Here is a 15,487-nt window from a genome sequence, read left to right as displayed (position 1 = left end):
TCTCCAACTCTTGACCTCAGGTGATCCACCCGCCTCGGCCTCCCAAAGTGCTGAGATTTCAGGTGTGAGCCACCGCACCCAGATGGTTCCTGGAATCTTAATTGCTCAATATGTGTGTTTTGGAAGATACCTAAAATAGCTGGCCAGTTTTTCTTACTTGGGAGCGGAATCACTCCCAGAGGGAAGAGAGTGTTTTTGTTGTTGTTGTTGTTGTTTATTTATTTATTTATTTGAGACACAGTCTTGCTCTGTTGCCCAGGCTGCATGCAGGTGCACGATCTTGGCTCACTGCAACCTCCACCTCCCAGGTTCAAGTGATTCTCATGCCTCAGCCTCCCTAGTAGCTAGGATTTCAGGTGCCCACCACCACCCCCAGCTAATTTGTGTGCATGTGTGTGCGTGTGTGTGTGTGTGTGTGTTTAGTAGAGATGGGGTTTCGCCATGTTGGCCAGGCTGGTCTTGAATTACTGACCTCAGGTGATCCGCCCACCTCAGCCTCCCAAAGTGCTGGGATTACAGGCATAAGCCACCATGCCCAGCCAGTGACTGAGAGATATTACTGTCATTAGCAGACAGAGGCCAGGCATGCTGAAGGGCTCAACTGCATTGGACAGTATTCCTTACCTAAGAATGGTTCTCAAATACTAGTGGCACCTTCTTTGAGAACCACTGTATTGTTTAAAGACAACCTATTCTGGTTTCTTGTTCAGTGGCTAGGTACATGGATGAATGAATTCACAATGACAAATATTTTTAAAACATTCCTTCCTCAAGGCGTAATGCAAGATTATTATTTTTATTATATTATATTATATTGGTTATTCATTATTGTGTCACAAATTACCCCAAACCTCAAGGGCTGAAAACAACAAACATTGATCTGTTTTTGGGTTTTGGAATCTGCCAGGTGCTTGCCCAGTTTGTTCTGGTTGAGGGTCTCACATGATGCAGTGATGAAGGTGTTGAGAAGGGCTGCAGCAAGGAAGGAGCTGGCTCCTCCAGGCTCACTCAGTGGCTGTTGGGAAGCCTCAGTTCCATGGCACATGCGCTTCCACGTGGTGGCCTTACAACACAGCAGCCAGACAGACTCCTCCAGAGAGAGAGAGTGCCCAGGATAGAAGTTGCATTTTTTTCTAACCTAGTCTTGGAAGTGGCATCTCATCATGTTCCCCTGTTCTGTTCAGGACAATGAGTCAGTGAGTCCAGCCCACAGTCAAGAGGGGAGGATTATGCAAAAGCATGAATACCGGAGTCAGAGGTCACTGGGGCCATCTTAGAGGCCACCTACCACAAATACAGAAGAAAGTATTTTACAAGACCAAATGAGAACCACTTCAGGTTTAACAGGGATTATGCTTTTCCAGATATCATTTGAGGATGTGGCTGTGGATTTCACGTTGGAGGAATGGCAGCTACTTAATCCTACTCAGAAGAACTTGTACAGAGATGTGATGTTGGAGAACTATAGCAATCTGGTTTTCTTGGGTAAGAACATTCTTATGTAACTTAGTGTATGGCCAGTAACTGTTTGGCCTGTGAGGTGTTTGTTTATTTTGGATGTAAGTTTTACATGTCAAAGATTATTTGACTTGTATACTGAATTGAAAGATTTTCATTAACTTGCTTTATTTTGCAGCCTTTGTAATAAAACATTCTTCATATTTAAGACTCTTAGCCCAAGCAGTTAGGCCCAAGTCCTCTGTGTTTCCAATCAACAGGTTTTCAAATTCTCAAACCTGATGCAGTTTTCAAACTGGAACAACAAGATCCATGGATAATAGATCAAGAAATCCTAAAACAAAACTTTTCAGGTGAGGAATAATCAGGTTTATGAGATACAGGGAACATTTAATCTCAGGTTTTTGATGATAGGTGGGCACTTTTAAAGTGTTTATAAAACTGTGTTTAAAGTTCCTGAATCTTTAGAGTTGACTCAAGATTGGTGACGTGAGTTCTTCATGATTTTTAATGGATGTGCTCCATAATGTGGTCTCCACATCGGGATGTGTCTTTTCTCCATGGAGTTTATGATGAAATGTATCCCTCTTATTCAGTGGCACAGATTGATGGCCATTTAGAACCCCACTTTCTTGGTTAAGTCTCTCTTTATGAATTCATAATTTTTTTTTCTTTTAGATAACACTGATTGCCTTTGAGTTTATTTAAACTTCAAACTTTTATTATTTTTCTTCTCTTCCTCTAATTTGATATATTTCTATTTTAAAACCACAGAGAGTAGAAGATGAACCCACTGATATAGAGTGAAAATCTAGGCTGGGCGCAGTAGCTCATACTGTAATCTTCATGCTTTGGAGGCTGGGGAGAGGGCAAGACATGACAGTCACTTAAGGCCAGGAGTTTGAGACCAACCTGGGCAACAAAGCAAGACCCCATATCTACTACTACTACTAATACCTAATAATAATAATAATTCAGCCAAATATGGTGGTGTGCACCTCTAGTGCCAGCTACTTGGGAGGCTTAGGTGGGAGGATTGCTTGAGCCAAGGAGCTGGAAGCTGCAGTGAGCCATGGGTGTGCTAGGCAACAGAGTGAGACCCTGTCTCTAAAAACAAAAACACACACAAAAAAACCCTAATACCTTAAACATAGTAAGGAGATTTTGCTTCTTACCTTCCTCTGTACAGACTAAGGATTTTCAAATCAATTCCCAGTGCATCTTTCTGGTACATTTGATGTTTAACTTCTCTAAAGCTTCTCTCTCATCCCATCACATAGTCCGGTGGGTTTAAGTCCCCATTACCTGCTGTGTGATATTTAATCTCCGTTTTTGTTGAAGAACCTCATGGTATGGGAACATCTTATCTCTCCACTTATTTTTCTATGCTCAAGAGTCATTGTTAACTCCATTTGAGCTAGATTCGTGCTCAAGAGTCATTATTAACTCCATTTGAGCTAGATCATGCTCAAGAGTCATTATTAACTCCATTTGAGCTAGATTCTTCCTCACTGCTCTTCTGAAATTTTTCTCTGCATCTGTGCCTCTGATTATGGTACAGTTTCCCCAGGTAGACTTCACTTTGAGCTCTTTTCTTCAACTTCAGTGAATGTTCCTTGACTCGCAGCTTTCTCTGAAATCTCTACCCACGTAGCATCTATAGTATAGTAACTCAGGCCTGATAAGACATTATCTGAAATTCCTAAAACAACTAGTCCTGAGATTTTTCCCCATAGAGATTGCCAGTAATGTAGTCTGTGTTCTCTGTGGAATTTGTGGTATGTACTTATTTGATTTTTAAAAATTGGTTATTATGGAGCCAGATAAGGAAAGGTCTTGTTTATCAGAGGTCTTATCAGATGTCTCTTCAGTAGAAAAGTTTCCATCTAAGCATCTACCTTGGGAAATATTTATTTAAAAATTTTTTTTGAGACAAGGTCTCACTTTGTCACCCAGGTTGGAGTACAGTGGTGCAGTCACAGCTCACTGCAGCCTCAACCTGTCTGGACTCATGAGCTCCTCCCACTTCAGCCTCCCCAGTAGCTGAGACTACCACCACACTCAGCTAATTTTTAAAAATTTGGCTTTTTTGGAGAGACAAGATCTCACTGTGTTGCCCAGGCTAGTCTCAAACTCTGGGCTCAAGTGATCCTCCCACCTTGGCCTGCCCAAGTCCTGGGATTACAGGAAGAGCCATAATGCACAGCAGGGAAATATTTCGGGTTACAGATGTCTGGGCACCATTCCCATTGTTGTTTAGGTCTGAGTATGTGCAGTTTGGAAAAGCTGTAAAGATAGATGTTATGTTCCCCTGTTAATTTAGAACCACTTCTCATGTGGAATGAGAGGAATTGAAATGAGTCATGAAATAACTTTGTAGGATTTTAATTTAGAAGACAATATAAAACCATAAAATATTTAGCAATGCAGTATTTGAACATGAAGCATTTGTGTTAAAGTGCAAAATTAATTCTCAAGATTAATAATACCAAAAGGAACGATATTAGAAGCTCAATGACAAGTGAATAATAGTTATCCTACCTATATTGAAGGCTTATTATGTGCTATGCAGTGGGGGCACATTAGTGAAAAAGACAAACCTGTTCCCTACGCTTATACAGTTTACATTCTACTGGGAGAGACACGAGTAAGAGGATTCCCTATTTGATAAGTACGATGAAGGAAAGAAATAAAGAGGGTATTTGTTGGTGTGCCATTAGAATGACATTTTGGTGGGCGTGACATGGTGGCTCATGCCTGTAATCCCAGTGCTTTGGGAGGCCAAGACAGGAGCATTGCTTGAGGCCAGGAGTTGCAGGCCCACCTGGGCAACATAGCAAGACCCCATCTCTACAAGAAGAATATTAAAAATTAGCCAGGTATGATGGCACACACCTACAGTCTCAGCTACTTGTGTGACTGAGGTAGAAGGATCACTTGAGCCTGGGAGTTTGCAGCTGCAGTGAGGTGTGACCCTACCTCGTCACTCCTTGGGCAACACAGTGATATCCTGTCTTTAAAAAATCACCAAATACTACATTTACGCCTGTACATAAACTACTTTATTATTGTTTATCATTTAATCCATTTATTTGGATAGACATATTTATTTATTTATTTATTTATTTATTTATTTTGAGACGGAGTCTCGCTCTGTTGCCAAGCTGGAGTGCAGTGGCACAATCTCAGCTCACTACAACCTCCGCCTCCTGGGTTCAAGCGATTCTCCTGCCTCAGCCTCCCAAGTAGCTGGGATTACAGGCGCACACCACCATGCCCAGCTAATTGTTGTATTTTTAGTAGAAATGGGGTTTCACCATGTTGGCCAGGCTGGTCTCGATCCCTTGACCTGGTGATCTGCCTGCCTCAGCCTCCCAAAGTGCTAGGATTACAGACGTGAGCCACCGCACCTGGCCTGGATAGACATATTTTTAATCTCATCTTGATTTGATTTTAATTTAAAAGTATTGTTTTTCTTTTTTCCCACACCTTATAAAACAATTTTCTGTAAACTCTTCAAGTGGATCTCACACTTATCTACATATGACTCTTGCTTTTGATCTTCAAACTTCTTTGCATAGTCTTTTTCATCTCAATGAATAATATTATCATCTTTGTTTATGCCCGAAACAGTGAGTCTTCCTTTAATTTTTCCATATCAGCAGTTGTGCTTCCTCTGAAATTCTATTTTCTTTTTGAGATGGAGTCTTACTCAGTCACCCAGGCTGACGTGCAGTGGCTTACTCTCGGCTCACACAACCTTCGCCTCCCGGGTTCAAGTGATCCTCCCACCTCAGCCTCCCAAGTAGCTGGGACTACAGGTGTGTACCACCACACCTGGCTAATTTTTGTATTTGGGTAGAGATGGGGTTTCACCATGTTGGCCAGGCTGGTCTTGAACTCCTGGGTTCAAGTGATCCACCCACCTCAGCCCCCTGAAGTGCTGAGATTCCAGGTGTCAGTCACCACAGCCAGCCTGCTTCATCTGAAATTCTGATGTCTGAGAATTAGATGAGGCTTTTCCCCCCCTAGAAAAGAGTAGTTTTTTGGGTTTTTTGTTTTGTTTTGTTTTGTTTTTGAGCCTGTGTCTCACTCTGTCTCCTAGGCTGGAGTGCAGTGATGCAGTTATGGCTCACTGCAACCTCAACCTCTCAGGCTCTAGTGATCCACCCCCTCTGCCTCACAAGTAGCTGGGACTTCGTGTGCACCACCGCACATGGCTAATTTTAGAAAAAAAAAATTTTGAAGAGACAGTTTCTCCATATGTTGCCCAGGCTAGTCTCAAACTCCTGGGCTCAAGCAGTCCTCCCGCCTCAGCTTCCCAAAGTGCTGGGATTGTTGGTGTGAGCTGCCACCAGGCCCAGCCTCGTTTTATATTTGAGACCATGCCAGATCTTTTCATCTCGCAGAGTACTTCCTGAGAATATTACCCCACAACTGCTAGTAAATAATATCATCAAAAAGTCAAGTAAATAAACCTTTAAAATATACAATAAATGGTCTTGTAGAAATCACAAACAATTGTACTTATTGGATGAAAATATCTGTTCTACTATTATAAAAAAAATTATTGTGGTTAGGAGTAATTTCCAATGACAGCATTACATATACATAAAATATATACTTTATAGATCCAATTAAAGGAGGATGAATGTGAAGAAGTTAAATAAAAGTGTTGATACTGAGCTCTGGAGAACTCTTGGATAATTCCAAGAGGAAGTTTTACTGATGATGGTGAAGTTATTGATATCAGTGATTTAAGTAATGATCCTGAATAAGAATATTTTATAAATGCAATAATAGTACAAAAAAATGTTTCTTATCTTTCAGGTGTAAAGTTGATATTGTACATTTATTCTGCATTATATCCCTTACTTTTTCTATTATACCATTCAACAATATATACTAATGTTGCATTTTTATGTTTTTATTATTCACGTTCATAAATATATTACCTCACTTCTCTGATCTTCTGATACTAAGTTCTGGACACATAGTAGATAATCGTAGATTATTGTCAAAAAAGTAAACTAATCACTTCAGTATTTGATTGGAAATTGCTCCAGGCTCTTTCATCTCATGATCACTGTTCTTTGAGTATATTTAATATTTCCTTATTTAAAAGTTCATGTATTTAGCCAGGCATGGTGGCTCACGCCTGTAATCCCAGCACTTTGGGAGGCCGAGGCAGGCGGATCATGAGGTCAGGAGATCGAGACCATCCTGGCTAACATGGTGAAACCCCATCTCTACTAAAAATACAAAAATTAGCCAAGTGTGATGGCGCACACCTGTAATCTCAGCTACTCAGGAGGCTGAGGCAGGAGAATCGCTTGAACCTGGGAGGTGGAGGTTGCAGTGAGCTGAGATTGTGCCACTGCACTCCAGTGTGGTGACAGAGCGAGACTCCCTCTAAAAAAAAAATAAGGCTGGGTGCGGTGGGTCACACCTGTAATCCCAGCACTTTGTGGGGCTGAGGCGGGTGTATCACGAGGTCAAGAGATCGAGACCATCCTGGCTAACACGGTGAAGCCCCATATCTACTAAAAATACAAAAAATAGCCAGGTGTGGTGGCACATGCCTGTAATCCCAGCTACTCAGGAGGCTGAGGCAGGAGAATTGCTTGAACCCGGGAGGCAGAGGTTGCAGTGAGCCAAGATCACGCCACTGCACTCCAGCCCGGTGACAGCACGAGACTCCATCTCAAAAAAATATATACAAATAGTAAAAATAAAAGTTCATGTATTTAAACATTTGTAATTTAAAAATTCATTTTCATTTCTGTTAAAATTGTCAATGCCCAATAAGTACACATTATTTGAGGGAATTTTAAAAACTGGGATTATGGCGCCATTTCAGAAGCTTTATGCAATAAGCATAATAATTGAAGGAATTACACAGTATGGTTCATTTTTTCTCTTTTTAGAAGTCTGGCTAGATAATCCCAAAATGTGGCTCCGAGATAATCAAGACAACCTTAAAAATATGGAGAGAGGCCATAAATATGATGTTTTTGGAAAAATATTTAATTCAAGCGTAAACATTGTTCATGTAGCAATGAGATCCCATAAATGTGGCACAGGAGAAAAAAGTTTGAAATGTCCTTTTGATTTGCTTATTCCAAAAAATAACTGTGAAAGAAAGAAAATTGATGAACTCAATAAGAAATTATTATTCTGTATCAAACCTGACAGAACCCATGGTGGAATAAAATACTGTGATTGCAATACATGTAGAAAATCCAGCAACAAAGAGCCATGGCACACTGCTAATCACGTAACACACACAGGAGTCTATTTATGCATGGAATGTGGCAGATTTTTTAACAAGAAGTCACAACTTATTATACACCAGAGAACTCATACAGGAGAGAAGCCCTATAAATGCAGTGAGTGTGGAAAAGCCTTTTCACAGAAGTCACTGCTCACTGTTCATCAAAGAACTCACTCAGGAGAAAAACCACATGGGTGCAGCGAATGTCAGAAAGCTTTTAGTAGGAAGTCACTCCTCATTTTACATCAGAGAATTCATACTGGAGAGAAGCCGTATGGATGCAGTGAATGTGGAAAAGCCTTCAGTAGGAAGTCGCAGCTTAAAAGACATCAGATAACTCACACAATAGAGAAACCCTACAGTTGCAGTGAGTGTGGGAAAGCATTCTCCCAGAAATTAAAACTCATCACACATCAGAGAACGCACACAGGAGAGAAACCCTATACATGTAGTCACTGTGGAAAAGCCTTCTTTTGGAAGTCGCAGCTTATTACTCATCAGAGGACCCACACAGGGAAGAAACCTTATGCATGTAGTGAGTGTCAAAAAGCCTTCAGCAGGAACTCACTTCTCATTAGGCATCAGAGGATTCATACAGGAGAGAAGCCCTACGAATGCAACGAATGTGGTGAAGCCTTCATCAGAAAACCACAGCTGATTAAACATCAGATAACTCACACAGGAGAGAAGAACTATCGATGCAGTGATTGTGAAGAGGCCTTCTTTAAGAAGTCAGAGTTAATAAGACATCAAAAAATTCACTTAGGAGAGAAACCATATGGATGCATTCAATGTGGGAAAACCTTCTTTGGGAAGTCCCAGCTCCTAACGCATCACAGAACACACACTGGGGAGAAGCCTTATGAATGCAGTGAGTGTGGGAAGGCCTTCACCCAGAAGTCAAGCCTGATATCACATCAGAGAACACATACAGGTGAGAAACCCTATGAATGTAGTGAATGCAGGAAAACCTTCAGTGAGAAGTCAAGTCTCATTCATCATCAGAGAACCCATACTGGAGAAAAGCCTTTTGAATGTAGTGAATGTAGGAAAGCTTTTGCCTGGAAGCCACAGCTTCTTAGGCATCAGAGAATTCATACAGGGGAGAAACCCTATGAATGCAGTGAATGTGGGAAAGCATTTGTTCAGAAAGTGCAGCTCATTAAGCATCAAAGAAATCACACAGGAGAGAAAACCTATGGATGCAGTGATTGTGCAAAAGCTTTCTTTGAGAAGGCACAGCTCATTATACATCAGAGAATTCATACAGGAGAGAGACCATATAAATGTGGTGAATGTGGGAAATCTTTCACAAGAAAGTCACACCTTATGAGGCATCAGAGGATTCATACAGGAGATAAATACTATGGATGCAATGAGTGTGGGACCACCTTCAACAGGAAGTCGCAGCTTATGATACATCAGAGAAATCATATAATATAAAAATCATGAGTTTGGCAAATGCAGAAAGATTGCTATCAAATGTCATACTTTCTGACGCTTTTGAGGATGCATATGGGAGAGAAATCCTATTGAGGCAGTGACTGTTGAAAAAGCTTGAATTGAGGAGTCAGGAGTCACTAAGCAGAATTTAGAAAGAGAAGTTTTTAAAAAGTAAACAGTGTAAAAAAAGTCATCTCCCAGAAGACACTACTCGTTACATATTGGATGACTCATTGAGGTGAAAACCTTATTAGTGTTGTGATAATAGAGAAGCTTTTAGTCAAAAGTCAGTTTATTAAATGTTTAGAAGACCTAAACAGGAAGAAAATTCTATTGTTTGTTATAACAAAGTGGAAGATTTCAAGAAAGGACAACTCACTGTACACTTGAGAATAATACCTACAGAGGTTCATACTGAAGAGTAGTCTCAATAATGTAAAGAATTTGACAAGCATGATGCTATTGAAATAGTTCTGTAAGGAAGTGGTGTTCTTTATACATAAATTATTACAAAAAGCAGTGAATTGTAAGTGTGAGGTGTGTTTACTTAGAAGTGAAGAGTTCTGCTTTCTGCTGTGATGGAATAACAAGGGTCAGATTTCCTCTCCTGCCTTAAACAACTAGAAGCTGTACAATACATATAATATATAATGGTTTTTAGACATAGGACAAGCACAGGTTTGTGATCCTCAGGAGACTGCAGACAGAGTGAGGTGAGCACCATGGTTTCTCAGCTTGCCCCCGCATGGCAGTTAGTAGACTGCAGTTCAGGGAAGGGAAACAATAAATCTTGCTGAATTGAAGAGACAGGATTGGCAGTTGGGGAGGCCACAGCAGCTAGAATTTCCAGGGGAAAGTACTGGAGAGGTGGGATCCTGTTAGATACATGGCTCAAGAAGTCTGCTGGGAGTCCCCTGAGTCCTTTGACTTAGTACTGACTTGCACTGAGGCCAGGAAAAGAAGCACTGGAAAGCAGCAGGCTGAACAATTCCTGGAACTCATGCAGGGCTGGGAATAGTTTATGTTCTCAGCAGCCAGAGTGCAAACCGATTCTAACACATGGAGCATCAGGTAGAATTTTCAGAAAGGTTTTGTTTAGTAGTGCAGCTAATTAGCTCTAGATTAGAAGCTACTCTGGACCTGTAGTGTCCGACATCCAAAAAAACTAATCCGGTATGCAAAGAACCAATAAAATATGACTTATAACCAGGAGAAAAATCAGTAGAAACCCAGAAAAGACAGAGGTGATGGAATTAGTAGACAAGGATATTAAAAGAGCTATTGTAAATATAAAGTAGAGGAAAACATAAGGTTGATGAAACCTGAGGTATAAGAGATATTTTTAATGGCCAAAATGGAGCTTCTAGGGATGAAACAACTTCTGATTTTGTTAAAATCCCAGGTGGAGAGATTAGATACAGAAAAAGAAAAAAAAAATCAATGAACTTGAAGAGTAAGAATAAAAACTACCAAAGTGATATACAGAGAGAAAAAAAGACTTAGAGAAGAGAAACAGAATAGGAAAACCATTACAGTGGTGTAATATATGTGTAACTGGAGTCCCAGAAGGAGAGGAGAAAATGAAGAGGCATGAAGAAGTATTTGAATAAATAATGGCTAAAGATTTTCCAAATCTGATGAAAACAATACCCCCACATATTCAAGAAGCTCAAATGACCTGAAGTAGAATAAACATAATTTATATCACAGCAGTGCACCTCAGAGTCACATTCATGAAAAGCACTGATAAACAGAATAATTTTAAAACACCTTGAGAAAAAAAGATAATACATATACATGAACAAAGAATGGCAGCATATTTCTGGTGAGAACTATGCAAGTTATGAGACAATGGAGTATTATCTCTAAATTCCTGAATGAAATAAACAACAAACCCTGCAACCTAGAATTGTTACATCAAAAACATTTTCAAAAATGAAGGCAAAATAAAGACTGTTTCAGACAAACTAAATCAAAGGTAATTTTATTGCCTACATGTAGACCTGTCTTCGGGAAACATTAAAGGATGTTTGAGGGCAGCAGGAAAATAATACAAAACTTAAGTTTGGGTCTGTACAAAGGAATGAAGTTCTGAAAATGGTGAATATGTGGGTAAATATAAAAGATATTTCTCTCTTTTTAAAATCTTTTTAAAAGGGAATTGGCTGCTTAAAGCCAAAGTAATGATAACATATTTGGAGTTTATTTAGAAGTAAAGTTTGATGATGATAACACTTAAGTGTGAATTTTTAAATACGGTTGAGTAGACTGCATCATCTGAGTCAGAAGCCTATTCCTTCAGGGCTCGGGGTAGCTTTAATTTGTACCAGGCACATGACAGAAATTGTATGTGTTGTGGATCTGCATGTGTGCTGAGTATTCCCTATTTCTTCGATCCCTTTTCCCTCATTTTCTGCTCTGCTCCCCCCCGAGGCTGTCTTCTAGAGACTGGAGTTTCTTCATAGGTTTGAACAGTGGGAGATACCAGAGGTGGGAGGAGAAAAAGTTGTTTATTACCGTTCCCTTCCTCCTGCCTGGACCATGGTTTAGGTAGCTTCTGTGTTCCCGTAAGGATACAGCTCCCTTTGGGAAGCCCCATCTATGGCTGTAGATCTCTCGGTTTCAGTTGACACCATTCCCTCTCCATGATCTTCAGACTTAACTACTACTGGGTGCTTCCCCAACCCACTGGTTGGGTGTCTAATTGTGAACACATATTTGTAAATAGTGCCTTTATTACTTGTTCTTGAGTTAATATTTTGAGTGTGCCATTTATTTTCTGTGCCATCTGTTAAATGATGAGCATTTAATAAAATTGTGATAATCAGTTATCAGTACAAGTGCCTCATAGTGCATAGGCTGAAATGTCTCAAGATTCCCCACACTACATATCAGTATTTTCTATCTGTATCTGGACAATGCAGTAGAAATTATAACAAATACAAAGTTCTTTGTGCTTTTCTGCTGCATATGTCAGTGGCTCTGGAGATTGTTACCATCTGCTACATATATAAATGGACTTGCAGTTATTACTAAGCTCCTCTTCAGTAATAGAAAGACTTATGAAGTCTTTTACTACCTCTGGGTTAGCCAAACAACCTTCAAAAAGCATTGTTATTTAGGTTAAATATCCATGGACAAGAAACAAGATAATCAGTTACTGAGTGAAGAAAGATGGGAAAGATGTCCCATACTTCCCAGCTCTCTAAAGTGTTATGCTGTACAATTAAAATATCCCTGTCCCATCATCTGCTACCATTCGTTGTGTATAATTCATGTAATCTCTAACCTGTGGGCAAGTCTTTACCCTTCAGTAGTCAAGATTACCTTAGAGACTTCGTCCACGAATCCACACCACCTTTCCCATCAGTTCTCTCCAGAAATATGCTGCCAAAAAGAAAATCAGCTTTTCTAAGATCAAGCCAGAGTTGCTTCGCTTACAACCTTATGGCGCTAATGCATTAAGTTGAAGTCGACTGCCAAAGAGGCCCAGCAGAGGGCAGCACCCCCGTCATTTTTTTAATTTCTCCTTTAAGAATTTTGCTTTCCTTTGTATTCTGTCCACCAGTCATTCTCTCCAGCTGGACACAAACCTCCTTTGAAGGGAAATAATTGCCATTAGGCTTCACAGTAGTGCTTTTTCCTTTCACTTGGATTTGCATTTTAACCTGCATTTTGAAGATCTTTATACATGTTTTCTATTTCCGACAGTGCCAGGAGGCTTCATTGACATTGTAGTCTGTGTTAATAAACTTGTGTATCACTCTGCTCTGATCTTTTAGGAATTAACTTGCAAATGAAATGAATATGTTGGGACTTTGGCATAATTTGAATATAGCATTGTGAGTTGTGATTGTCTCTTCTGAATTGTGCTGTAATAACCTGTGTATGAGAATAAAATGGTTTCCACCATCAGGATTTTCCCACGCCCCCCTTTGTTTTGCCATAGACTGAAGGGAAAACGCCATTCTCACTCTCCTTACCTTAGAAAATTTTATTTGCCTCATGATGACTGTCTGCCGCTTAGAAGTAGACAAAATAAATTCTCATCACTATTTCATAAGAATAAAATTCAAATCAGTAATATCCAAAGTAAGTTTTCAACTGGGGGTGGTGTCTCACACCTGTAATCCCAGTGCTTGGGGAGGCCAAATTGGGAGGATCGCTTGAGCCCAGGCGTTTGAGACCAGCTGGACAACATAGCAAGACTCATCTCTACAAAAAAAATTTTTAATTAGCCATGAGAGGCTGGGTGCAGTGACGCACGCCTGTAATCCCAGCACTTTGGGAGGCCAAGGTGGGTGGATCACCTGAGTTCAGGAGTTCGTGACCAGCCTGACTAACATGGTGAAACCCTGTCTCTACTAAATACAAAAAAATTAGCCGGGCATGGTGGTGCATGCCTGTAATCTGAGCTACTTGGTAGGCTGAGACAAGAGAATCGCTTGTACCTGGGAGGAGGAGGTTGCAGTGAGCCAAGATCACGGCATTGCACTCCAGTCTGGGCACCAAGAACAAAACTCCATCTCAAAAAAAAAAAAAAAAATTAGCCATGATGGTGCATGTCTGTAATCCCAGCTACTTGGGAAGCTGAGGCAGAAGAGTCACTTGAGCCCAGGAGTTCAAGGCTGCAGTGAGCCATGATGGGGCCACTGCACACCAGCCTGAGTGACGGAGTGAAACCTTGCCTCTTAAATGAATAAAAATAAAGTAAGCTTTCTTCAACAAGTTTTCTTCCAACGCCACACACTCCATCACCATATTAATTTATTTAGTATGTAGCAGATTTACTTTGAGACCAAATCTGTGAAGTTGGTGATGATATTTAATCATTCTTTATTTCCCTTATGGGATCTTTGCAACTTAGAACACAATTATTACTCATTGTATCCACGTCATTTAACATCTTGTCAGAATGCTAACATTAAATAAACCAGGCCAGGCGCGGTGGCTCACGCCTGTAATCCCAGCACTTTGGGAGGCCAAGGCGGGTGGATCACTAGGTCAGGAGATTCAGACCATCCTGGCTAACACGGTGAAACCCCATCTCTACTAAAAATACAAAAAATTAGCCAGGTGAGGTGGCCAGCGCCTGTAGTCCCAGCTACTCAGGAGGCTGAGGCAGGAGAATGGCGTGAACCTGGGAGGTGGAGCTTGCAGTGAGCCAAGATTATGCCACTGCACTCCAGCCTGGGCGACAGAGCGAGGCTCTGTCTCAAAAAAATAAATAAATAAACCAGGCGCTGGGCGCAGTGGCTCACGCCTGTAATCCTAACACTTTGGGAGGCTGAGGCAGGCAGATCACAAGGTCAGGAGTTCGAGACCAGCCTGGCCAGTATGGTGAAACCCCATCTCTACTAAAAATGCAAAAATTAGCCGGGCTTGGTGGCGCGCATGTAGTCCCAGCTACTCCAGAGGCTGAGGCAGGAGAATCGCTTGAACCCAGGAAGCCGATGTTGCAGTGAGCTGAGATCACACCACTGCACTCCAGCCTGGGTGACAGAGCGAGACTCCATCACAAAAAAAAAAAAAAAAAAAAAACAGGGAACACCAAACTTATTTAGTGATACCTAAATCTTGAAACGTGCACAGCAAAAAGAATGTAGCTATCGAGGCATTCACTGTTAAGATGAAAAGAAATGTAAGTGAAGGGACATTTATAACTTGAAGTTCTCATTTAAGAATTACTGGCCAGGGCCAGGCGCGGTGGCTCATGCCTGTAATCTCAGCACTTTGGGAGGCCAAGGTGGGTGGATCACGAGGTCAAGAGATTGAGACCATCCTGTCTAACAAGGTGAAACCCCGTCTCTACTAAAAATACAAAAAATTAGCCTCGTGCGGTGGTGGGCACCTGTAGTCCCAGCTACTCAGGAAGCTGAGGCAGGAGAATCACTTGAACCCCGGAGATGGAGGTTGCAGTGAGCCGAGATCGCGCCACTGCACTCACTGTGGCCTGAGCAACAGAGCGAGACTCCATCTCAAAAAAAAAAAAAAAAGGCATTACTGGCCAGATGTGGTGGCTCATGCCTGCAATCCCAGGACTTGGGGAAGCCCAGTTGGGAGGAGAGGAGAGCTTGAGCCCAAGAGTTTGAGGCCAGCCTAGGCAACATAGTGGGACTTTGTTCGCCACAAAAATAATTAATAAAACAAGTAAGCATTCCTATCACTAAAAATACTTTAAAAAACAAATCAAGCTTAAACTTACAATAGGGGGTGGGAGAAGTGAATTAACTTTTTATTTTCATTAGTGCATGCTCATGTGAAAGGAGCAGTTAGGCAATGGAGTGTTACCACTGCAGCCACGCAGGTCTA

At 41.0% G+C, this 15,487-nt stretch overlaps 1 protein-coding gene across 10 annotated transcripts in view; it reads left to right on the top strand.

Annotated features, from left to right (window-relative positions):
* Positions 1–13,090, top strand: part of ZNF605 (zinc finger protein 605) — a 34,882-nt gene extending 21,792 nt beyond the window's left edge. For 6 of the 10 annotated variants that reach the window (XM_063646880.1, XM_063646881.1, XM_063646879.1 and 3 more), the window contains 3 exons: positions 1,365–1,485; positions 1,719–1,811; positions 7,386–13,090. In XM_063646880.1, the coding sequence (XP_063502950.1) occupies positions 1,365–1,485; positions 1,719–1,811; positions 7,386–9,175 (2,004 nt within the window). In that variant the 3' untranslated portion in view covers positions 9,176–13,090. The remainder of the gene's footprint in view (positions 1–1,364; positions 1,486–1,718; positions 1,812–7,385) is intronic. The other 4 variants (XM_063646884.1, XM_054444885.2, XM_063646883.1 and 1 more) reach the window with 1 other exon arrangement.
* The last annotated feature ends 2,397 nt before the right edge of the window (positions 13,091–15,487 follow it).

Source organism: Pongo pygmaeus, chromosome 10 (assembly GCF_028885625.2).
Source record: "Pongo pygmaeus isolate AG05252 chromosome 10, NHGRI_mPonPyg2-v2.0_pri, whole genome shotgun sequence".
Classification (NCBI taxonomy): Eukaryota; Metazoa; Chordata; class Mammalia; order Primates; family Hominidae; genus Pongo; species Pongo pygmaeus.
This window is presented reverse-complemented; position numbering and strand designations above follow the sequence as displayed.